The following is a 26,324-nucleotide window of genomic DNA, read 5'->3' as shown; positions in this document are numbered from 1 at the left end:
GCCTCCCGAATCTCCGCCTCGGGCTCCTCCACCACCTGCTCCGCCGCCGTTGGACGATCCTCCTCCTAGTCCCCCTCCGCCCCTCCCTCTGTTTCTACGGTGCGAGGATGCACCTTCCGGGAGGGGGGAGTACTGTAACGCCCCTGTGGACTGTTTGTTATGGTTTCTTGCCTTTGTGTTGGTTTAGCCCGTCTAATCATTAGTTAATCACCGTCATTGTGCTCACCTGTCTGCCTCTAATTATTCACCCCATATTAGTTCCTGTCTGTCTGAGCATTGGTGTCGGTTATTGTTAATGTTACCCCGAGTGTGTGTCTCACCTACCTGAACCTGCCTTGTTGTGTCTACAATAAATGTCATTATTGGAATCCTTGTCGTCCTCGTCGTCCTGCCTGCCTCCACACACCCAGTTCCGTGACAGTAGTGTTATGAGCTGGACCAGGTGATCTCTTTGTTTGATGACAGAAGAGTGATAAAAATACATCAATTAAAAAAAGCACAATATGTGTGCTCCCCTAATCAGTCATAACGTAGGACTCTATCAGTTGCCACGTGATCTTAATTAGTTCTGCTTTGTTCGTCACTTTGCATAATTAAATATTTAGAGAGGATTTCTGATTTAATATTTAAGTTTAGACATTGTTTCATCTTTATGTTGGGTTAAATGTTTAACCCAACCTTCTGGGAAGTTTTATTTAACTCAACTATACTGATTAAAAAAATACTATAAATGAACCCAAAATAGGTTGGAAATTAACATTTATTTATATGTTAAATAAATGAACATTTATTAGTTCAATATGTTCAATAATTGATAATCAAATAATAAAAAATGTTAATTGCTTATTAATAAATGTTCACCTTTTGATTATTGCAGATTACTCTAGTAATTATGTGTCTGATTTTAAATTTACAACCTATCTTGGGTTTATTTTAAGCCAGTCATATAGTAATTTTTAAACAATAGTTAAGTTAAATAAAACTACCCAGAAGGTTGGGTAAAACATTTAACCCAACCACTGGGGTTGTCCATATTTTACCCAGCGCTGTGTTGTATTTAACCCAGCATTTTTTAGAGTGTATACATTTTTAATCTTTATTTAATAATATTTTATATGCAAGACTTATCTATACTTTAGATGTACCTGTATAGTTCATCCAAATGTATAAAATCTGGCATTAAAAACAGCACAACTAATTTGAACTAGTTTGAGTATGGAGCACATGTACAGTTATTTTCAGTATATTTTGTAGATTCAGTGCATTCTTCCATCTGTTTGCATGTGTTGTGTGATATGAGAATTTTCATGTTTCGCACTTAATGTCATGTTATGAGTAATAGTAATTCTGCTTGTTATATGGAGATGATGCCACACCAGCTAATTAATAATATTGCGGCCTGGTCAAACTTAATTTTCTCTAACCTTATTTGTATATATTATAATAGTCTAATTTTCTATTATTGTCATCGTTCATATTATTTGTAGCAAAAAAATAAAAAATAAAAAAAAGAGTTTTCTTTGTTTGAAAGTTCAATTTAAATAATACCATATTTTTACACATATTTTGAACAAAGCATATATTATTGTCACCAAACAATGCAAATGCCAAGCTGCACTGTTTCATCAGGCAAGACTTTTGACATTATCTGGCTCTGCTTTGTCACCAGGGTGTCACATCATGAATAATTAAATCACTACTTTGTGATAATACATAATTCAACATCAATTATTAATGCTAATGTGTGTGCAGTTTACTCAATTGTGTTATTGACTATCAAAAGTAATTTCCTGAAAATCCTCAAGGACGAGAATTTAATCAGTCCAACTTCTTTTCAAAGGTAGCAGTGAAGTGTTCTTAAACTATGTTGCTTTTCCAATATTGCTGTGTTTCTTTGAAAACCAGTACTCACGTTTGCTTTTAATAACCTATTTGATGGTTCGTATTCTCCTAAATGCCTTTTCCTCATCATATAATAGCACTGACAATCTAAAACATTGTGGTTTTGTTTGTATTTTTTAGTATAAAAAAAATTTAAAGAACTGAGAAAGTCATGATGAACGTTAAGGTAAATAAATAATAAGACCAACCATTGCTTCCATTTTTTGCAGCTCTACCGCTTGTGAACTAATTAATAATTGATCATAGCCAGATGGTATGAGCAATAGGCAACAGGAGATGTACATGATTGCCTACATGTTTAATTGTTTTATGGAACATGTCAAAACAGGACCAGTGTCTGAAATCTTGCAGTCTATCATGGATGTACAGATGTGATGACAAGAGAGATGTCAGTTACCATCACATCAGCATGAATAAGAGTTACCCGGATCTTATCATAAAACATGACAATCCACTTAATATACAGTTCTGTCCTTGATTATTATCTTACATATATTATTTCACAATAGTACATTTATATTTCAGCATGGCATATATCTTGATACAGTGCAGAATGTCAATCACCACCTGACTTCACAGTACACAAGTCAAACATCCAAGTGGATTGTGAAAAATTAAATAAGTTCACATTGGCAACCAGGGAGTCTTCTTTTACCACACAGCATGTTCAAAAGTCATTCCGCCACAAAAACTGAATTACAGCACCCACATACACCCGAACAGGGAAAACCAAAGGCAAGAATCATGAGTAAAAGTGAATGAGGAGAGGAAAAATTACAGCTGAATTAATAGTTTGACACATACACGCAAAATACGCAACAAGGGATTGCACTTAACACCGTCCTGTCCGGGGTATGTCAGTGCTCTCAAAAAAGAGGCAGCAGGCAGTCAATGTTTGATTATAAATCCTTCGTCCAAAGTGTGTCCTCAAATTAGGAAAAAAAAAAAAAAACAAGACGCCTTCATTTCTTATCCGGACCCTCCTTTTGGCAGTGCAGATGTTTGTCTGGAGTTCTCCGTATTGATGTGATCTTAGAGGTACCGGAGTTAGGACTGGAATCGCTTCCTCCCACAGAAACAGTGCTTTGGCCCAGCCCGACCCCTGGACCTGCTCCAGTCCCGGTTGTAGACCCTGCCCCCAGCAGGTTGGCTGACTGCAGCACTGCCTCCGAATGTTCCCTGGCCTTCATCCGCAGGGCTGCGACACTGGCTGTCCGGTTACTCTGGCACCCATATGGTGGCAGGAAGGAGAGGCCCATTGGGTCAGGCACACAGCAGGAACACAGTGGACTTCCTAATGAGAGCAGAAGAGTGTGTCATAATGTGGCAGTCATTTTTGTCAAAATTGAGTTATTCACATATTCTTATTCTGTGACAACTTATTTACATCATGTGATGTTTTTTAAGTTGTGTACATTTTTCAGACTTTTTCAGAAAAAAAGGTTCTATCTATAAAGTATATGGAATGCAAAAACTTTGAAGCTCAATATCTCAAAACCGCTCAGAATGCAGATAGAACTATAGATCTATCTATCTATCTATCTATCTATCTATCTATCTATCTATCTATCTATCTATCTATCTGTCAATTGGTAACACTTTACAATAAGGTCTCATTTGTTATAATAAGGTCTCATAAGGTAATGCAATCTATCTATGTTTCTAAATATTTATATATATATATATATATATACATATATATATATATACAGAGACAACAAAATATGATAACAATATGTTGTAGTTTCATCCACATCAGTTGCAGTAACAAAAAAATATATATATATCAAACCTATCTGACACGTTTCCATGATGACATCCAGTAGATCCTGGATCTTACCTTTTAAAGTTGCCACTTGTGAAAGGGCTTGTGCGTAAGTGGCTGTGTTCAGCAGAGTCCCGGGCAGACAAGATGGGAAAAAAGGTCCACCTGAACCCACCACTCTGTTAATACTGTGGATAAAGGAAAGAATTTGGCATTATATCTCTTGACAAAAACAAACATATATCCATGTGGACATTTAATTTGATGATCCACACACTTGTGCTGTAGTTCCATTGGTTCTTTCTTATTTCTGCCGTGGTCAACAGGAGACTGGTTGAGGTTTCGTGCAGGAGGGATGCCTTCACTCATTTGTTCTTTGCTTCCCTCCTGGTCTGAAGTTCCTCTCTCTGTTTTTCTCCACTTTGCCCTTCGATTTTGGAACCACACCTAAAGAGAAAGCACAGTATAAAAAACTGAGTAATAATGAGTAATATTCTCTCTCAGTTTGATTAAAAATAAAAATTCTGTTTTGTCATTTTTGTTTTGTCACCTGTGAATTGATTTATTCTGCGGAAAGGAGATGTTAGCCATCTTTTGCCTAACATCTGTGTTCCACAGAAGAAAAAAAGTCATACAGCATGAGGGTGAATAAATTACAGAATTTAAATTTTTGGGGTGAAACCCACCTCTGCTGAAACCCAATATAAAATGTCACTTGTTAAGTAGCAGTTGCATAATTATTAGAATGATTATTTACACCCAGTGCTGATTTCCGAAATGTGCTGCAGAATCCAACAAGCAGTGACTTATTTGAAACTTCACGAACACAATTGCTGAGCATATGCAGTGAAGTTCTTGTATGTTAATTGAATGAAGGTCATTGCCTATAACAACATTTAATTGAGCAATTTTTCATTATCATTTTTTAATGACTTCCTACTGACAGTCTCCCTGCTTCTGAGAGAGAACCATGATGAAGTCGTTTATTTCTCTATTTAGTGATTGTTTGACAACATCAGATTCGATTAAGTCTGTGCTCTCTAACGCATTAATCATATTTGAATGGGAAAGGTTGCATAATGCAGCCATATCTCCAGCGCCTGGCCAGCATTGTGCAAAGGTACAATGATGCGAACAAACAAAACGCCACACACATATAGCTGCTCTCTCCACATAATATGAAACAACAGTTTACTGGCAGGACAACAATATTCACAATGTAATTGTGGCAACATTATCTCACCCTTGCACCTTCCAGCTAGAAGTCATGATCCCCCAGCACTGAATGCTCCATAATTGCACCATTAATCTCAATTTGCAGTTTGTTCTTAATGCAGCACAAGCCAATTGACACTTTAAAAACGGTGGGCGCCCACTATACTACAACAAAAAGAAAATTTATTTCCTAATAATAATGTAAGTTTAATATCCCTGCATGCTGCGACCGATTCATGTTCAGATTTAATAATGGGAATCGGGTAATCCGATTAGAGAGAAATAATTTGTTTACAATCCCTAATTTACAGTAGCGAATTCCATTATCGCGTCGCAGTCATTGGTTTTAAGCGATAGTAAGATGACCCTGGGGAACAAAAGGGAAACTATTATATTCCCCACAATTAGATCTGAGCTCAGAAGGAAACCCAAAAGCAAATCTGGAATGCAGGAAATTACATACAGACACATTGAATGCAATTACATGTGGCCAACTTGATATTACCACGGATGTTTTGCAATGCCGCAGAATATGAAATCGGAGGTTTCAGGTGCATGAGCGCTTTATAACCGAGCAAAATCGTTCTTGGGACGTTTGTCTTGTTCGAAACGCACTGCACCCTCTCTCCATTTGCTGAAACACGGAAATGGCAGTGTATCTAAGCACTTTTTATACCTTAGAGACGAGGGCAAATTAGTGTAGAACATTACCACTAGTTAATTATGAATGACCGATTAATCAACCTAATCTAATATTCTACATTATGTTGATGTTATTAAAGCGCATCACGGAAATGACAGAGTGGCTTCATTTACTTTCTTTGGCCAAACGTGCTCGGTGCGCATTTTGTGTGATCTATTCGTTACATCTCTGGATCAGGACAGTTGTGGAAAATGTCTCACCTGGACACGAGCCTCTGTTAGGTTGATTTTCATAGCCAGCTCTTCTCTCGTAAACACGTCTGGATAGTGGGTCTGTGCAAAAACCGCCTCCAAAGCCTCCAACTGTAAAACATATTTGACATATTCATTTCTTGAATTTATGCATCATAATTCAGAAAGAAATATCTTGTATTCCTTGCGTTTGCTGAGAATTAATAATTATATATATAGTGCACTGTAAAACTGTAACATTGTTTAACTGCTGCCTTAAGTGGTAGAAAAGTCATTACACTTTTTCGACTACATTTCAATTACTGATTTAAAAATGCGTTACAAATAACAGGAATTGTTGGGACACTTTGAATGGATGTTGAAACAAATATGTTCAAATGAAAACAGGCCTAAGCTCTTCGGCCTTTCCTGATGTCTTACATTTTGTCGTGTGAATGTTTAACCTAAATAAGCAAATGATTGGTTTTTGCTTTACACATAAAACAACAAGTTTACTTCTAAAAGGCGATATCTTCGCCATATAAATGTATGTTTATGTGCATCTACACACAGCATGCCTAGTCCAAAACAAATTTGAATAGAAACACAGGACGTTTATAAAACAACATTACAAAGTAAATAAGTTTGAGAACAGTGGTTCTATTTTGTATCCGCCGGAAATCTTGCTCCTCACTGACTTGATACCTGTTGTAAAGTGAAGGTCGTCCTGTTTCTGCGTTGTTTTCTGCGCAGAAAACCGTCATCAAAGTCTCCAGAGGCGTGATTCCCAAACCCATTTGTGTTCACTATTTAAAACAGTAACGCGACACTTTTAAAATATAACATTTATATAGGATAAAAACATACATTTTTGCCTCTCACAAAAATGCCTCTCACTTAATCGTGATGCACTAATTCACAGGGAACAGTTGATTTATTGCATTCATCTGCTAGAGACCTGAATTATCGCTTGACACAATGAGAAACCGTGACCAACAAAATGCCAGTTGAAAGGCATGACATCTAACATCTGTTCTCAGACAGACTGCAACAAAAAGTCTCAGCTGGGCGGCTGTCAAGCTCCTCGATCACGTTACCACACTCTAAAAAATGCTGGGTTAAATACAACCCAGTGCTGGGTTTGTCCCTATTTTACCCAGCACTGGGTTGTATTTAACCCAGCATTTGTTAGAGTGCATGTGGCAAAATATTAAACACCATAAAACAAACACAAACATAGGCCTAGGCTAATTATTAAGTAACTTTGATTTTCAAATATAATGCACATTATGAAGGTCAACTATGGAACTATAAACTGCCACAGAAAGCGTTTCAATATTTTTTTCAATTAATAGCTATATAATTAGCCTACAAAGTTAACATTTTAGATGAAAGCCCATTCTTACAGAAGAAATCAATCACACTTACATGTGTTGGTCCTGCAGCACTCTCCCTCTAACTGTGGAGGACAGTGAAAGTAAAACATGTTTCCCGGTGCTTTGCGAGTGGAGAGAATAGTTCACGCTGCAAAGAAAAAAATGGCCAAGCGTTAACGTAATGCTCGCCAACTATTACTGCAATCGCATGCGTCTGAAAAAGATAACTTTGAACAATGCTAATACGTTTCTGCAACCGATTTGAAGCGCATAAAGTAAAAAAGCATCTGCACCAATAGATGGTCTTTATGCAATCGCTATTCTCGTGTCTCCAGCTCAACCTCAGCAGAGCAATCGCTCTCCCACCGTCAATCACTGAGCGCTTCAGTTTATCCGCTCTCTCGCGCATAAGGAGGGAGTGACCAGATGTCTTTGTGACTGTTTACAGCATGACAACACTTGCCTTTATAATCTCCCACGTAATTGCAATTAATCAGATTTTCGTTTTCAAGTCATTTGGATAGGTTTTCCGCGGCCAACCGGCTTGCGCACGTGGTGGAAACGTCAAAATCCTCCAAGGCATTAATACTCCGAAACTTTAGCTCGATGCACGCATGCATGAATATTCCCAAATCACAAACACGGGCACAAGCACGATGCACTTTTTTTACACAGTTGCTTTTTATATTAAAAATCTAGATGACTGTTTTTGAATTTAAAATTGGCTGTCAGACCAGTAATTGCTCATTATATGGGTTAGGGGTCCACTTTATACGAGAATCCACTGGCTGCGCGCTCGCAGGTCCACATTTTGATTTTGTTCACAGCAAGGGGTCCAAGGATTTATTTCCCACTCTCGTGTAAATGATATGCAGCGGGACCCTTTCAATTACTTTTAAAACGCACGCGGGACGCCGCGCGCAGACACCGCCGCTCCTCTGCTGCTGGAAATGAGGCTCCGAGTAGCAGCTGAAATTTTGAAGTGCAGGACGGTATTGGATGAAATCACATAAACTGCAAAAAAGCAAGTGTAATGGTGCATAATTGGTTCTCTAATAGCATTACACAAGGATAATAGCCTGTTATGGCCCCCTGCACTATTAGTGCTTCCCTGGCGTAGAACGTTTATGATATTAAGAGGGGAATATAATGATATTTTAGTTATTAAATGCGTGTAATTAATTTATGCACCGCTGAAAATAAAGTTGGTGTTATGATCTCGTCAAAATGCATCGGAAACTGGGGGACGAGCTCTGTATAACTTCTTGACATTTGTAATATTATACGGAACGGAGATATATTTAAATTGATCAAACCTATAGATCAAATGATTTTTACGACCGTGAGAGTCTGACTGGGAGTGTATTACAGCAGTATATGTGCCAGATAAAATAAGTGTCATAAAGCGCTCTATTTAAAACATATCTTTAGAGTGCACGTGCGACTGAATAATTGCCGTTTTTAATTTTTAACTAACAGAATAATTGTGTGCATGAGGCCTCATGAGAAAAGAAAAGACAAAAAAGAAAAGAAAAACGTTCAGTACCCTGGTCGGCGACAGGACAGCTTGCGCACAAATATCCAACATTAAAAATAACTTTTTGATTAATAGACTACAAATTAATAAGTAAATTATTATTAGAAACGAATAGAAAACGAATAGAACGTTTTAATGGTCGAAAACTCGAATAGAGCAGTGAATAAATTCAACTCTTTGTTTTATATCGTATCAAAAAGCATTTTGCAGTTAGTTAATTTAACGATTTATTCGCTCTCATTTGAAGAGAAATGTATTTTAACAAAAGCACTAATTAAAAAAAAATGTTTTGCAATTGCAGAAGTATTTTTGAAAATATTCATTTTTAATTGCTCGTGTGCTAACTCGCATTGACAAACAATATACAACGAACACTAATTTCTTAGACACATTAACTTACAAGAAATAAAAGCCTGTCCCTGAGAGGCCATGGCATTGTGATTAATGTGCAACAACAGACAATCGTAGTTCTTTTCAAAATGAGATCCAATAAGCCCCTGTGAGGTGGTGTATCTGGCTCATCATCTAGTGATGCATTAAATTTCCTAGATCATATTAATAAAATGTACTAAGGAGTCGATCTAAAGGATGATGCTTATTGGGTAACCTTTAATGAATCCATTTAATTGTTAAAATGTGTACAGTATTCCCTCAACTCCATCACTGGCTTTACACATTGCAATTACATTAGATCTAATTTGTTCTCAGTGAACAAATAGTAAGTGAAAGGCAGAGGTAGATACTCTCAAGACATTAAATAATGTTGATTTTATAAGTTTCAAAATCACCTCCACTTACTAAAATGTCTTGGAAACAAATCGGCACCAAGCACCTTTATAGGGTAGAAACCCTATGTAAAATGTACATTTTCCATTATTGCCAAATTATTGGTAGAACAGAGTACCAATAATTGAGTGAATGATAAAATAAAAAGAAAATTACAGCAGTATTACAATAACACTGTAATATATATTATAATATAGTATAGAAAAAAGTACTGGTCTCAACAATAATTGCATGAATAACACATTTTCAAGAGATTTCCAAGTTCAAGTAATTTCCAGGAATTTTACAAAAACCAACAATAGGATGACATCACATTTTTTTCATACAATAGGAGTGTTTTACAATAATAGGGCCAATACAATTCTTTTGTACTTTTTGCAGGCAACCTGGAAAGTTCTAGGAGGTTTATTGAAATGAATTGCATTTACACATTTTGTAATCTTAAAATAACTGATGCCTCGGATCACCTGTTCCCAAGTGTGAGGTATATATTCCATTTGGAGCTTCTCAGTTAATAGTTTTTAATATGCTCTGGTCCGTCTACCTGTAGTCAGCTTTAAGCTTCCACATCCCTTCCTGTCCAGGAAGTCTATGGAACTCACAAATATTCCTCAGCAGTTCTCTGAACACTGGTGTTTGTGTGGATGTGAGTCTCGGGGTGAAGCACTCCAGGATCTCCTTGGTGCTCGCCTGGCCATCCACCTGAGCTTGGAAGGCCACAAAGTTCCTCAGGTCAACCAGAAGCTCATCGTGTTCTGTAGGGGTAGCATTCACGGCAGCAGACTCTCTCTCTCCCTCTTCCTCATCCTCTTGTCTCTGGGGTTGATTGAGATGATTCCTGGCCCTCATTCTAGCAAGGAGAGAAGATGAGGAGAGAGAACCAGACTCCTCCTGCGCTCCTTCACCACTGAAGTGAGCAGCAGATCCTGGTTTCTTTACAACTGACTTTGTAATATCTGCATCCTATATTAAAAAAAACAACAACATGAGTGCCCAACAACCATTTATTATTCTTTTGGGGGTTAAAAGGATATTGTATCCTTATAGACATACCTTGCATTTCTCTGCTGCTTTTGCCATTGTCCCAGACGACTGAGACAGAAGTGAGTTTTTCTTATGCCCAAACCTCCTAAAAGCAAAATTTAATATTTACTTAAATGTATTAAAATTTGATAATATTACAATACACATTATTTTTCATTTCAATTCAGTTTAATAAAATCAAAATAGACATACTTGACTGGAGGTGGGGTTGCTGTTGTTGACCCTCTTGAGAAAGAAAGCCTGCAGTTTTGTCTGGAGATCTTCAGAGCTCTCAGTGCATCCTTCGCAACCCTATTGGCTTCGGCTTCCACAAGTACATAATCCGGGTTCGATGCCTCCATGATGGTGTCGTGCTTCATGACGCTGTGGATCCCTGATTTTTTAAAGAGTTTGGCTAGAACATAATCGTCACTCTTTTTCTCATTTTTTTCCTGCTCCTCTTTCTCATTTTCCTCTTTCTTGTACCTCCGTTTCTTCACCAGGTGAGAAATGCGACAGCCTTCAAACTTAGCATCTTCAGAGTGCTTGCGGTTTTTATGCTTGCGCTTGTGTCTGTCTGAGGATAAAGTGTCCTTTTCTGGCGTTTCACAGTGCTTTTTCTTCTCTCTGTGCTTTTGAGGGCTGTTCGCAGAAGAATGATCTTTACTAATGCTGTTTGTCAAACGATCAGCAGTGGAATGAGGTTCAAGTCTATTGCTCTGCAACCCAGAAGCATTGGTGTTTGAGAGACCATTGGCTGAGGTAGCGTTTCTGCTTCCTGACAGAGATGTGTTATCTTGGTCGTCAACACAAAATGCAGATGAAGTAGACGATGATGGTCTGGAGGTTCCCTGAGAAGGACAGGAGGTCTTGTGTCTTTTTGGAACCTGCACATCTGACCCTGTGCCTATAAAATAAGAAAAAAAGACATCACAATTTAATAGAGCTACGTATCTACACTCTCAGGAAAAAATGTGCTAAAAAAGTAACTTCAGGGGTGAAACTGCTTTTCACTGGTGCAAAGGTCAACTATGTATCTTATTTATCCCTAAATGGTTAATTGTAGTAACTTAAGGGCACATATTACAACCTCAAGATAATAATATGCATCTTTTCGGGGTAGTCGAGGTACAAAGTTGTCTCTTTAAGGGTACTGCCCCTGACAGTGTACCAAAAAAATTTTTTTTTAAATGGTATTTACAATGATTTCAACACATGTTCTCTTTGTGAAATCAGCCAAATGAACAGAGCTGTTCTTGCAAAGAAAATATGTTCAAATTGTTAATATATCCATGAATTACCTGCAAATATTGCGCTGGTTTCTGTTCCCTGGGAGCCGTCAGGATTGCTCAGCGTGAAAAGTTCATAAATGTCATTAGACTTGAAAAACCGCCTCTGCTTAGGATCTTTTAGCACTCGGTTGGTGAGAAACTGTTTGAAGATTTGTCTATGGAAAGAAACAAGAAATACTGTACTTTTTTTTTTTTTAAATCATCGTTATGATACACCCTAGTCCCACATTTTCTGAATTATTTCCTTTATATCCTAAACACTGACACGCCACAATCTCACCCTGCTGGATGGTTTATTTGCTTAACAAATACATTGCGTCTCGGGTTAGTTCGAAATTGCAAAATTAATATGCAAACAATCTTGCTCTTCACAGTCCTTTCCAAATTCCCATCGCCTCACTACAAATAACCCAGTAGTCTACGACTAGTCTACAATTAGTTACAATTAATTGTGTTGATATCTAATTAAAAAAATAATGCATTTCAAATACTGTATATTGAGCGCCTGCAGACAGAAGTAGGACATTATGGATTATAATAGTCCTCCTCACCATTACCAGCTCCATCTCAATGCCCAATCCTAGGAAACTAACCTGTGGTAAATCTTCTCCTCAATTGTTCCAGCTGTCAGCAGCCTGTAAACCGTCACCTGCTGCTTCTGCCCAATCCTCCAGGCACGCTCACGAGCCTACAGGAAGAGGTCAACAGTTCACATCAATACCGTTCAGCGCTGCACGCTTTAAGAAGAATAGTTTGCATCAGATACAGTGAGAACATGCGTTCTAGATGCAAGATACTGCTTTGGCCGACCTGAATGTCCGTGCTGGGGTTCCAGTCTGGGTCGTAGATTACAACCCTATTGGCTCCAGTCAAATTAACTCCCAAACCTCCAACTCTTGTTGTCAGAAGGAAGATGAAGATGTCTTTGTTCTGGAAAAAAAAAACCCTGTTGATTTAAAAGCTCCTTAACCATCACAGAGAGCGTAAAACAGGCACCGTGATCTTGTTCACTTGGTTGTACTGAGTGATCAGAGGCTGTCTGGACCCAATGGTAGTAGTGCCGTCCATTTTGAGATACGAGAAGCCATTCTCCCTCACGAACACCTCCAAGATCTCCAGCATCTGTGTGTGTGTGGGAGAAATGGTTTCAGACAGAGCATTGAGAACAGGATTAGTGCTAATAGGATTAAGTGAGATTAATATTACATGTACAGAAGTACCAACTGTGTGGGTTTTAGGTTCTCTCTGAAGCCAAATCTCATTTCTATTGAACAAAGACAGCTGGGCCCTGACAGACGCCCTACAATGCAATAAGATCTCCTAATGAATTCTATTAGAGGGCAAAATGACATCATAACTTTATTGGTCCTTTAGTGGTGCTGCTGGAGATAGTGAAAGTGCAGCTTGTCCATCAATACTGTTGGTTTATTCGCACATCTTTACTTCAATGACGGCCTGATGGATCTATTTGGATGGATTTGCCTAAAATCCACCGATCATATCATTGCCATACTGCAAACATTTTTTTTCTATCCTTATTTTCGTCACTCCTTTCTTACTGACCTGCCTGGATTGGGTGAAAAGCAAAACTCGGTGTCCCTGTTTGAACCACAGGCGCAGCAGTGACTCCACCACAATCATCTTCCCAGAGCGTTTCCAGTAGCCGAAGTGCTCCTCCTCAGTCAGCTGCTCATCAGGGATGCCCCGGAGCAACCGGGGCCCTCCTGTGAACAGATCCGGGTGGTTGCAGATCTTCCTCAGAGCTATGAGGCCTGAGAAAACCTAGAACCACAGGGTGGGGAATTGAGATTAATACACCGGATGGATATGTTAATATACATTTAATGGAGGAAGAAAAACAGTTCCCTTTCCTTATGAGCAATAGCAAACACAAATCTTAATATTAATAAACCTGGTTAATTTAATGATGGTAATTGACCAGAGCAAAGTAAAGTCTCTTCCTTGAAGTAAATGCAGCAGTCTTTGCATTATATATGTGGCTTAATGGAGTTTGTGACCACATAAGAGGGGTTTGTAAACTGCTCTGCAACCCACAGCTTTTGCCTGCACAAAACACATTTGGAGCATTGTGATGAATAGTTTGTATAAAGGAGCTTCTCCTTGCTGTGACACTTCACACATAAAGAGAGTCAATAGATCACAGGGACTGTTTTTTGTTTTAATGCAACAAGCATCTTAACAGCTGTATAAGGCTGACACAACATTTATCAATGAAAAGAGATTCTGCATGCTTGTGACAAGGTAATTATCAACAAAGAAAATATATCTGTACACATATTATTAACAAAAAGTGCAGTTCAAAAGTCCACTTTTACATCTTTCTAAGTTAGTACAAGTGAGTATTTTAAAAGCTTAAAACTTGATGATCATGTTCTCCAGCATGATTTGCAAATTAGCTTTTTTTAGCGACCAACAATTAATGGTGAATCATACATACTGTGTATCTTATTCATTTTACATGATAAAAAACCCCTGAAACTTAGTTTTAGTTTCAATTAGATTTTGATGTTTGAATCCCACTAATACAATTGGAGTGTTCAAACATTTCACTACAAATTCCTGAACCTCTTTAAATGTTTCTCTCTACAGGCTTTTAAACATGTATGTGAGCATATAATGATACAGCCTGTAACTGCTCTCAAATAAATGGATAATGAATATGTGAAGAACAGAAGATCATCCATTTTAAACAATCACATTAGTGTTTCACACATGGATCCTTTACCCGCATGTCTCCATTCAGAATCTGATAAACCTCCTTGGAGTCCAGAAAATTCTGGTAAACCTGCCGCTGATCTTCTGTTAATCTGCAGAACAGGACCTGTTCGGACAATAAAACATTATAGGCTGTAATTTTTAATGTTCTGATGGAAGGCAACATATATTTAATAATTATTATAAAATATATAAAATAATTATTCAACAGTTAAAACAAGAGTAGGAAGTTTCAATGTTTGCATCTCTCTGATCTTCTGGAATTGCTTGGTGACATAAAGCTTGATGCTCTGGCTTCATTTAGAATTTTTTAAGAGAAAACAGAGTTACAAAATAACTGGCCAAACTGTGTCTGAAATGCAAGTTACTAAAAGCAATCTCTTACTCACAGCTGTGCTGTTGTCATGCAAGGAATGCACAGACAAATAGTGGAGTATAGATTTATTTGTTATATGTATTGTATGGGCACCTGTTCATTTTTGTTAGGTAACGAGAGGTTTGCTTTCACATCAGCCTTCATTCTTCTCAGCAGGTAAGGGTTAATCGTGTCACGAAGAACACAAGCACATTTATAGGCTGTCTGGACCTGAGGAATAGAAATTAAAAAATAAAACCATTAGCAACAAATCATTAACAACATTCCCCTGCAACATGAAAACGGTTGATAGTACTTAGACTCAAAAAGTCTAAAATGGCTAGTGACAAAGGCGCTTATAATGTTAATGTTTCTATTTTCAAATAAATGCTGTTTTTTTTTTACTTTAGTCATCAAAGAATTATGAAGTACCACAGTTTGCACAAAAATATTAAGCAGCACAGGTGTTTTTATCATTGAAAATAAAAATGAAAAAAGAAATGTTTCTTGAGCACCAAATCAGCATATTAGAATGATTTCTGAAGGATCATGTGACACTGAGGTCTGCAGTAATTGCTTCTGAAAAATCAGCTTTGCCATCACAGGAATAAATTACATTTTAAAATATAAAATGTAGAATAATAAAAAGGTTATTTTAAATTGTAATATTTCAAATATGGCTGTTTTTTTTTTTTACTGTATTTGTCAAATAAATGCATCTTAAATGCATGGTAAGGGTCTTTCAAGACACTTCTTTCAAAAACAAAAAAAAATGTACAGACCCCAAACTTTTAAACAGCAGTGTGTATATTTAAACTTTTTGCAAGCAAACACACCAACTAAAATCTATTTATGTTTTTGGCTAATTAACAAGCATCCACTTCAATACACTTTATGAAAGGCAAACAAATTTGTGTGTCCTGAGGCATGTCAACAGCCGCTTGTTCTCTTTCTCTCCTCCTATCAGCAAATTGAAACATTAAAGATTCATAAGAGTGCTGCTGGACTCCAGAGGGGGGCTGCACTCTTTTATCAATAATGTTCTCCTGATCCAGCGTTAGGCCAAACGCCATTTAGCTGTAATTTAAAGGGGTTTGCAGATCAAAAGAAAGCCTGCAGTTGAACCACAACACTGCAGGGCATACAACGAGCCCGGATTAGGGCCCATTTGAGAGGACAACAGAGAGAGAGAGATACAGAGAGAGAAGTGTGAATAAATAGTGATACAGCATATGCTTCAGTAATGAAGCTGGCTGCAAAAGTGCTCAAGTCTTCATGTTTCCTTCTTTCTGGACTTGTAAGCCATCATTCTTTTCTTTCTTTCTTTTTTTATTTTTGTCAACAATTTTTAAAAACCCCTTTCCCGCCACTGTTTAATTTTAAATGGTCCAGCAATATAACAAATTAATTTTTAAAAGTACAAATATTACATGTAGTTTCTCAATATATAAAGATGTAAAAGCTGCATGCATAATTATAAAAGAATTAGCAAAATGTTGTTTAAATGTCTAATGTCATAATGTTGTCGTTCTCAAAATCCTGAATGTTTTTTCTCCAGATTTAAATTCTGAAACCCAGATTTTTAAAGAAGACTTCTGAAAGAACCCATGTTTTTTAAAGAAAGAATATTTCACAAACACACATATATCCTCCTGAATACCAGACAAAAAAAGTTTTGTGAATTTATTATTTTTACGTAATTACTTTGTCTGAGAATAAGAAAAAAAATGGAAAAATAAAATTTTTGAAAAATATGTTAATATTTTAATTAGTTAATGATATATTTTATTCATATGCTATGCTATGTCCTCTAGAGGACACTAGGACTTTAAAAAGTCCTGTTTTTAAAAAAAAATAAATAAAAAGACATGAATAGACATGAAAATGCAAAAACAGTGGGATTTCTTTTAATCACCAATCAATTTTTATTTTTTATACCAAACTTTGTATAAAGATGATTCTCAACTATGCTATGAAAGATATAACAGAATGATTTGATATACCATTTTGCTTTCTGCAATATGTGTGTAAAATGGCCCTAAACAGGATTTTTCCATTATATACAATGTATCTAAACACTGTATCTAATTTGCATATTAATGTGTTTTTGGGGCAACATGTAATGAAAAAGAAGTGTAATAATTGGCAAGATTTTCATTATCATATCTTATATAATTTCTTTCCATATTCACTTGTTGTGTCTCCCAAAATGCGTAATAAACATGCTTTAAGTCCTGGTGTCCTCTAAAGTGGACATGTATGAAATTGATATCCTGTTTAATAACAGAAAGTCCTATTTTGATTTGAAACCCCATAACATTTTCCTGAGATGTTGATTTATGACAAACAATATGAAAATTAGTCCGACTTAAATGATCATTACAAAATATTATCATGAAATAAGGGTGTTTGATCACTAAATTAAAAACTCCATAGCTGGGAGTCAGATACATGTGAGTGCAAAGTGATTTTAAATAGTGCACTGGATGGATGTTAGTTCACTTTTCATATATATATTTTTCGTGCAAAGAAATGCATACTGCATAAAGTGTAAATTCCAATTGCAAGATTGTAAAAACTTCTCTCATTTCTCAAATGGATATCCACTAAAACTAAATTTATGAACGTATGAGGCTGATCAGCAGGACTGTGCAGACAGCTGGGAAAGGAGAGAGCGCCATGAGCCAGGGTTTAGCTATCTACAACCATTTAATAACATTAATAATTAGTAAAGGTTTTTATTATTGGCAGAGGAAACATCAATAGCCTTTTAAAGCAGTTCGGAAATGAAATCCATAAAGTAAGTGTGCTATTAAAAAGCTTTCCTAATAATGGCGCGTCTAGATTCCATTCACCATACAGCTATCACTATGCTGTTAGAATTTTTTTATATGCCTTTGAATTAATACAGCCACTTCCATCTCTGTGTAATATACATGTGTTCTGTGTTCATTACGCAGTTATATTTGATGTAAATTATAGGCTTATATATGAATAAGAGAATTTGAACTGCATTGATCAGTAAGCTCTGGGTGATGAGTGGTTCACCTGCACTGGAGACGCATTAGCGTATCCTCCCATGGTAATGGGCACGGAGAACTGCTCCAGGAAGATGGCCAGAGTCCCCAGCTTCCCTGGAAACACGAAGTCAAAAAGCGACCACAGCTCTTTGAGGTTGTTCTGCATGGGTGAGCCAGAGAGGATAAAACAGTGGGGTGTCCGGAACTGTGTACAGAAACAGAAATCAGTGACAATCCTTCATACTTTACGAGATCAAAATAGTTTTAGAGCTGATCTGCACAAGCAGTTAGATACTACTTGACAATAAAGCCCCTTTTATGATGGATTTGGTTTTAAAGCTCCATTAGTTTCAGTTTATTTAATACCAAATCAAAGTGTAGCAAAATTTCCAATATATATTTTTTAATATATCGATCAATAGCACTGGAGCTCATATAATTAGATACACACTAAACAAAGATCATTCCTTAAAGGTCTACTAGCTTTACTTGTGTTCTTTTGCGATACCCCCGAGACTTCAATTGACAGCTTGATTATAAAATGAAGAAATCTGTAATAAAGAAAGCAACGGTCACCTGCTTGCATGCCATAGTAACCCCAGCATTGGGGTTCCTAATTTTGTGGCCCTCATCCAGGATGACGTAATGCCAGTCGTACTTCTGGATGTAATCTTGCATAATACGGATGTATGAGTAGGAAGTGATGAGGATGCCGTGACTCGCCACTATTTCCGGGATGAGCTTCTCCTGAAAATGAGGAATAAAGGAGTGAAACCTAAAAGAAAGTAAACTCGCTCGCACAACAATGTCTTTTTTGGCTGTTAATCAAATTGAGGAAATTGCGATAGGTTGCCGGTCTCAGGCCCCTGGCGATACCGTCTTCATCAGAACGACTAGTCTATACGTCTGCTTTGATGTCTCACATGAACGGTCTCAAGTGTGTTCCAATTATAGACGTGCAAAGCAACTAACCTCTGTTCCCAGCCCCCCCTCCACACTTTTTTTTTACTTTGTAGCCAATTAATCAGGTACATCTGCTCTACAGGAGTGTTAGTGTTAGCGTGAAGGCAGTATCATTAGGTGCCAACGCTGCATAAACGTTCCTCTGTCTCTCTTCCACAAGCTCTTGAGACCAACTCTCCACCTAGAGGGCAAAGCACGGACTGCCAGACAACAACCTCCATTAATCACTGTGTCAGGCAGGATGGGGAGGGGGGCAGTGAAGACCACTCACAGTAAACGCTTCACAGCCGCCCCACAGCAGCTCCTGCTACCTTAGCTTTAATTAATTTAACATTTCCTTGGAGCCAATTCGACTCCACACACTAGGATATGTGCTGACAAGGGGAAAATCTCACGCTGGCATAAACATTACAGGCCGAAGTGACACAGTTCATCTTAATCTTGTTGTCATGTAGCTTCTTTTTATGGAAAAGTTTGGGTGTTGAGATTACATACAGAGTGGAACAAAACCGTTTACATTATGGAAGTCTCAAGAATGGATGTTCTCAGCTCCAGGAAAGCGTGACTCACCTTTTTGCTGGTGAAGGAGCCCGTGTCATGGAGGACAGCAACACGGAATGGAGGCCACCAAGTGTGGAACTCCTTCACCCACTGATGCATGACTGTAGCCGGGCACACAATGACCGTGGGCCCCAATCCAGCATACCTACATGAGAGGAGAATGTGGTCACAACACTGGGGGAACTATGAGAGTTGGATTACTAGTTTTAATATGTACTAGGTTTTTTAATATGCAACAAGTCATCTGGTGTTCATATGGGGTAAACAAAAGCTTTCAATTAAATATAATTCCAGCCCCACTTTCTTCAGTGGCAAAGCAATAAATAAATAAATAAATAAATAAATAGATGATACCGTTGAAAAGTTTGGGTCATGATGACTTTTTAAAAAGAAATCAATATGTTTATTAAGCAAGGATGCATTAAATTTATCAAACGTGACAGTAAAGACATTAATGACACACAAGATATCTTAATTCAAATAAATGCTTTTTATTTTTACTTTCAATCAAATAAAAATAAGTTTCCATAAAAATATTAAGCAGCACAACTATTTTTTATTATTTTTAATAAGAAATATTTATTGAGCACTAAATTAGTATATTACAATCATTTCTGTGACACTGAATCCATCACGCGAATAAATTACATATATGTATATATAAAAAAGTAAATAATATACATTTATGAAATAAATATACATATAAGCTATGTTGTGAATGTGAGTTTGCAGTCTACTGCAAAACAATGTTAAGAAACGGCTTTCTAGAGTTGTCCTTGAGGTTTTCATTCAAAAACACATAACCAGCATAAAATGATTCATGAACAAATGACTCTTATGAGTCAGTTTGTTTTAGTGATTCAAAAGCATCTTGTAGAGCAACCTTTCACTGAATCCATCAGACCGGTTACTGAATCACCATGTGACTTCAGTGATGTCATGCACATCGCAATGAGTTTTGTGTCAATACCATTATTGGCTTAGTTATTATCCATAGTCCTTTTTGGTAAAATCCACCTACAAATGTTTTACTTGCAATTACACACATTACCTTCAAGGTGATGAACCCCATGAGCTTACACCACAGCTGTTCTGCTCTTCCTCTCTATGTGAGTGTTCACTAAAAAAGATGAACTGACGAAATGCACTAAATGGCTTTGGGAGCATTACGGCTTGATATGATATTCCAGATTGTGAAAGCCATTGATAGCGAGCCATAATTGAGTTTGCAAACAATCAATTTGCGGATGGGCGACGCCAGACAGCTTATTGACCATCCAGGAGGGCCTCCACTTCAAGTGTGTATGGCTAGAAAAGCAAAAAAAGTAAAAAGGCACTACTTTAAACATGTTTAATTTTCCACTCTCCCTGCCCAATGAGCAGTCTCTCTTTCATGTCACGTCCTTGTTTCTCCTTCATGCCGCTAAGAGAATTAGAGGAATATCATAATTGAAACATCTTTAATAATTCACGCCAAACCTCTCTCCACCAGAAATCCAGCTGCTGAAATATTCATCGCAATTGAGACTCTTGAGTCTGGGAGGGGTGGGGGAGACGGCTGATGTCTGTGTTTATGTGTGTTTGTACACATGTATGTGTGCATGTGTGACTGGGTGGCTGATGATGACGATGAGCATGTTTTGGAAAGGACAAGACTCAAAGAAAAGACAGAATGAAGAAAGAGAGTAGGTACAATTATTATGGAAGCCCATTTCTACCTTAGATTAAATTTAGATTTTAAGATATTAAATAAAAAGGAATTTTAAGATAAAGTTTAAAATGGGAATATAAAAGACGTTTATTAATAATATATTAATATATCAATTACTTTTTGATTACTTATAAAATCCTTTTTTTATTCTGAAGCTGAAACAGATTTCCATAAATACAGTAGATATACAAACTAAAAATGTATGACCATGTGGAGTCCCTTGCCTGTAATTGGAGCCACGTGTTTTTAGCTTGCTGTAGCTCAGGCCTGCCAGGAAGGCAATTATCTGGATGGTCTTGCCCAGGCCCATCTCGTCTCCCAGAATACCTCCTGCTTGCTGGCAGTGCAGTTCCCACATCCACCTGACACCTGTCTGCTGATACCTGGACAACAAAAGCAAACGTTTTGTCGCACAAAACGCAGATCCAGCACAAATACAAACACAGTGGCTGATGAATTAATCATAGGGCCATTATCACTATTGATTCTGGATAAATGGGCCATAAGTGTTGCCCAGTTGATGTGCTGTAAAACACAACCAGAACACAACAGAAGTCTAAAGCACTTCACCCCTCCCCTCCTTCACAGCTCAGCTTTCGGGACTCATAACATTTTTTTTTTACACAGTTAATATTTCCCATTGTACATGCATGTGCAAGAAAACCATGACTTATTGATTATTTTCTTTCATTAAGAGAGTTATGTGTGATTTGTGTTGAGCCATACTTAAAGAGTTTCTTCCAGAGGAAACCAGGCATTTTAAATCCTTCATCAAACTCTGCGTCACTCTCCTCGGACTCATCCTCTCCTGCTTCTCTCTTCGCCTCTTTTTCACGAAGTCTTTGCCTTTTCCACTTCCTGCAAGAAGACAAAACCACAACAATACCATTACAGGCGTCAACTTGAGGCCCTTTGAATCAGCACATTATCACTGAACATTCACCAATACAGACCAATCAGCATTAAGCATGAGTAGTTGTTGACCGATATATATCAGCCTTGTCAATATTTGGCATTTTGTAATGATCCCATTGGCCAAATAGTTTTTTTGGCTGATCTTGAACTAGTTGATTTCAAACTAAGCTGAGCTATATCCGGTTTGCCGCTATGTTACATTCACTGTGGACCATATGAAAAATTAGAGTTACCTTAATATGATTCCCAGTGCTCACAGACTTTTACAGATTACCGAGTGTACTTCCTTTTTAGTCATGTTTTAACTATTTCTTTATTTGTGAAAAATATTTGGATCACAGAATCAAGAAACTGCTATCAAAAGTATAAATATCTTTATTTTAGTTTTATTTTTCAACAAACTACAAAATGTTTCATATTGATTCGTTTTCAAATTACTTGTTTCTAATTTCTAATACACATCATGTAAAATATATATAAATTTAATTGATTTCACAACTGACTCCGTTAAAGATGCCTCCTACAGGAAAGTTTGCAAGGTACAGGCAGGTTTTTAATTTCCTAGCCAAAGAACTACAGACAGACAAAGATGGAAACCGATGAGAGAGAGAGAGCGAGAGACCTTTCCCTTCCTCTGCCCCTCACTCCAGCAGGCCAGATTTAATTGACCCACTTCTGGCTTCAGGGAAAGCTACAGCAGTTAGTGGCAGTGTCGTCAGAAAGGCAAATTAAGATTGATACAGACAATTAGGAGTTTGAGCTCCCCAAGAAAGGTACACAGAGAGGAGTGTAGGGAAAAAAAATCCATCTTCATTTGGGGTTGGTCCTGTCACTCCGCAATGAAACTGTTCCCTTTATCTGGGGCTTCCGAGACTGCACTTGTAATTAAGTCAAGACTAAGCATTGGTTCAGTTAATTACGCTTTTCCCCCCTTTCCTCCACCGCTCAGCATTGCTTGCGCTACACTGTAGCAGAAATGAGTAGTCGCATTCGCATTTAAACCAACCAGAGCAGAGAAACTATGGAGAGAGAGTGTATGCCAACTCAATTTGCTTACTATAAATACAAATGCATAAATCTTGTTAGGTTTGCTTCCATCTATTTGCATGTTAACACTGGAATAAATACATGCATACCATAATGAGAAAATATGAATAGGTATAGAATTTGCTTAGTCAAGGAACAGCTGCCAATCTCATCAGTGGATTAGGCTATCTGTTCTAGCATACATGCTAGGCAAAGTAACTAAACATATGAATGGCCTTTGACTGTAATGATTGTGACAGTTTAGGAAATAATGGATTCAGACTAAACTTACCTAATCCTTTGCCTGTAATACTCAAAATCTCCATCATCTTTACATTTTTTGACTTTTTTGCCTTTCTGTGAGTCTTCATCCTCTGAGCTGCTAGGAATGTACTCATCGCTCTCATCCTCCTTCTTGGGCTTCCTGGTTTTGGCCTGGTCCTCCTTCTTGTATGGTTTAAGTTGGTATTCTTCATCTTCATCCACCCAGAACTCATCATCATCTCTCTCTGGTTCCTCAGGATCCATCAGCTCATCATTCGGGACGTACTCTGAACCCTCGCTGTCGGACATCTGCTCTCCATCGCCTTTCCTCCTCCTGGCTCGGGGTGGCTCCTTCTCCACCTTAGGCAAGGCTTTGGGGTGAGCCTTCAGAGCAGTCCTCTGGAGTTTACGCATATGCTTTTGGAGCTTCTTATCTTTGCTGGAGAGGGATTTGTTCTTTTGCACTTTGCCATCCGTGGTCCGTGCTGAGTTCTTCTTAGTAATCTTTTTCTTTAAGATGGGTCTCTTTCTGCTATCCGCTAACATGGCTTGGTCAGCAAGGTACTTGTCGAATCCGGAGTTCTCACTGAGCATAATCTTTCGAGGCTCTTTCTTCTCATGCTTCTGAGGGATCCGTGAACCGAAGGGGGTCATGTGACCTGTGCGGATGAGCTCTTCCCACCCGGACTCCTGAGCTGGCATAAGCATGCTGCCCAAGGTGGATGGGCCTGGTTCTAACAGAAACAAACAAAGAGTGTAGAATAGTACCACTATTAGGCCCACAAAAGCATATTAAAGCAAACACTGAAGAAAGACAATAAGGGAAATTAACTTTCCATGATGCAGGCATTCTGTAACATTTTGTTTAAATGTGTAGAAATTGTTTTTCATGAATGAATGAATAAATAAATAAGCTCTGAAAACACTTAGCATAAAGAATTTTTGAACATTTAAATTGTATGTGTAGCATTTATTGTGATCATAAACTGTGCATTATTTACAACTATTTTTTAAATGTTAAATAAATGTAATATAATATTAACAACCATAATTGTAAGTATTATAATTTATTTCAGCTCACTGAGTCAGTTCTCATAAATTGACAATATGCTGAGAGGTTTTTATGTCTAGAAAATAATATCTAGTGAAAAAAAAAAATATATATATACAGTGGGTACGGAAAGTATTCACTCAATTTTCCGACTGATGTCCTTGCTAGAGGCAGCATGAGGGGTTAACTGCTCTAAAATTTTGTTGATGTGTTTCAAAGCAGTTGTACATGACCTGAAATGCATTACAAACCAACTACATTATATTTAGCTTTTAACTTCATCCTTTGACAGACATACATAATGTACACTGTTTCAAGATCAACAAAGAAAGCATAAATTCACCTGACGTCATCCAGTACGTATTCATATTCTTTCTCAGCCTCAGCTTTAGCCGCAGCCTGGTTGGCCTCCTGAATGGCCTTATCCACCTGCTGCAACACACCTTGCTCGAGAACATCTTGGTCGTACACATCCACTCCCAATCCCTGCAGTTCAGCAGCCTGAGAGTTGAAGTCTACTGACCGGATCTCCTGACGGTTGATCAGGAGCAGGGCCTGTGATTTCCTAGGATTCTGTGAACCAACATTCTCCGGACATGTAGCCGCTGGCTCTTCCTTACTGCTTCCCGGGATGGAAAGGCCATTGTCTTGTTGGACTCCAGGAGTAAGGGCACTGACCGGGCTGGACAGAGGAGCCAGGGCCTGGTCCTTGTTACCTTCTACTGGCATTGCCAAGTAGCTGTGAATAGGGATGATCTAAGACTGTAATCGTGGACATGTTTGGTTACTTAGACACCAAAGTAAAAGTACTTTAATAACAGGGAAACCCTTGAATTATAATGGCTTATATAACAAATTACATTTTAAAATGTATTTTCTGTTGTACATATCTCTGTAAAATGGTTAAAGCATCTGTACTGAACAATTACAGTAACTGTCAACCCTGTTGAAAAAAAACAGCATATGCTGGTTAGGTATGTTTTGACGCTGGGATGCTGGTTTAAACTGGTCCTTTGCTGGTCTAAGCTGGTCCTTTGCTGGTCCGTTGCTGGTTTAAGCTGGTCCATGCTGGTCTTTTGCCAGCACATGACCAGCATAAACCAGCAAAGAACCAGCATAAACCAGCAAAGGACCAGCTTAAACCAGCAAAGGACCAGTTTAAACCAGCAAAGGACCAGCATAAACCAGCATCAAAACATACCTAACCAGCATATGCTGTTTTTTTTTCAACAGGAAGAACATAACGACATACACAATAACTGAACACTACAACAGCCACGAATGTCAAACACACAATAACAACGTGATGAATGGATTAATTTGAAGACAAATGTGGTTATATTGATATTTGATTATTCCCTTTCAAATTGAAAACGACTTAAATAGTGACTTGTCTAATAGTATAGGCTTGTGTGCTAAATGCTAACTGCTAGCAGTTGTTAGCCTTCAACTCATCTCACGACTTTTAAAAAGCACAATAAAAAACAAACCTTCACAACGACCCGACTCTTTTAAATGATTTATTCGTTTAACGTAAAATCCATTAAGATCTCGTTTTAGTTTTGCTGTGTACTACTATATAGCTAGCATGTGAGCTTGTTATACACAATCAATGCATATTAAACTGTGAAGGGAGAAAGTTCAAGGCACCGTATAAATGTCACAGGCTGAGAAAACGTGTCAAAATAAAAGTCAGTAGCGGACGTACAGTGAAAGTAAGAGTTTTTTTTTATGTTGTGCAGAAATTAATAATGGCAACCATTATTATCAGTTTATTGACCTTTTTTATATGTTTAAAACATTATGTAGTAGGCAAACATGCCAACGTTGCCACTTAATGGACACTTTACAAGATCATACAGCGCCCTCTTGAGATCAGAATGTTTTCAATCCACTGATCTGGATAATATAGGTCAGTGTCACAATCCCTTCCATGAATCCATGGTAACCCTC

At 37.7% G+C, this 26,324-nt stretch overlaps 2 protein-coding genes across 2 annotated transcripts; both read right to left on the bottom strand.

Moving 5' to 3' along the window:
- Window positions 1-2,790: 2,790 nt before the first annotated feature.
- Window positions 2,791-7,246, bottom strand: LOC107673892 (dorsal root ganglia homeobox protein-like). The gene is made up of 6 exons (XM_016467700.1): window positions 7,184-7,246; window positions 6,461-6,561; window positions 5,786-5,887; window positions 3,945-4,114; window positions 3,743-3,855; window positions 2,791-3,196 (listed from the first exon to the last, which is right to left on the bottom strand). Exons 1-6 carry the CDS (start codon window positions 7,239-7,241, stop codon window positions 2,865-2,867), a joined length of 876 nt encoding a protein of 291 aa, XP_016323186.1. The 5' UTR covers window positions 7,242-7,246; the 3' UTR covers window positions 2,791-2,864.
- Window positions 7,247-9,671: 2,425 nt separating this feature from the next.
- On the bottom strand, window positions 9,672-25,973 carry LOC107673869 (DNA excision repair protein ERCC-6-like). Its single transcript, XM_016467677.1, has 19 exons — window positions 25,862-25,973; window positions 24,715-25,110; window positions 24,525-24,604; window positions 23,349-24,054; window positions 21,842-21,973; window positions 21,340-21,498; window positions 19,414-19,549; window positions 18,457-18,627; window positions 17,909-18,085; window positions 14,975-15,091; window positions 14,516-14,611; window positions 13,333-13,551; window positions 12,781-12,891; window positions 12,580-12,699; window positions 12,363-12,457; window positions 11,779-11,924; window positions 10,691-11,384; window positions 10,508-10,583; window positions 9,672-10,417 (listed from the first exon to the last, which is right to left on the bottom strand). The coding sequence occupies exons 2-19, from the start codon at window positions 25,098-25,100 to the stop codon at window positions 9,995-9,997; spliced, it is 4,044 nt and encodes a 1,347-aa protein (XP_016323163.1). The 5' UTR covers window positions 25,101-25,110; window positions 25,862-25,973; the 3' UTR covers window positions 9,672-9,994.
- Window positions 25,974-26,324: the final 351 nt, after the last annotated feature.

This window comes from Sinocyclocheilus anshuiensis, unplaced genomic scaffold (assembly GCF_001515605.1).
Source record: "Sinocyclocheilus anshuiensis isolate Anshui unplaced genomic scaffold, SAMN03320099.WGS_v1.1 scaffold292, whole genome shotgun sequence".
In the NCBI taxonomy this organism is placed as follows: domain Eukaryota; kingdom Metazoa; phylum Chordata; class Actinopteri; order Cypriniformes; family Cyprinidae; genus Sinocyclocheilus; species Sinocyclocheilus anshuiensis.
Note: the sequence above shows the minus strand (reverse complement) of the source record. Positions and strands in the feature narration are given on the sequence as shown.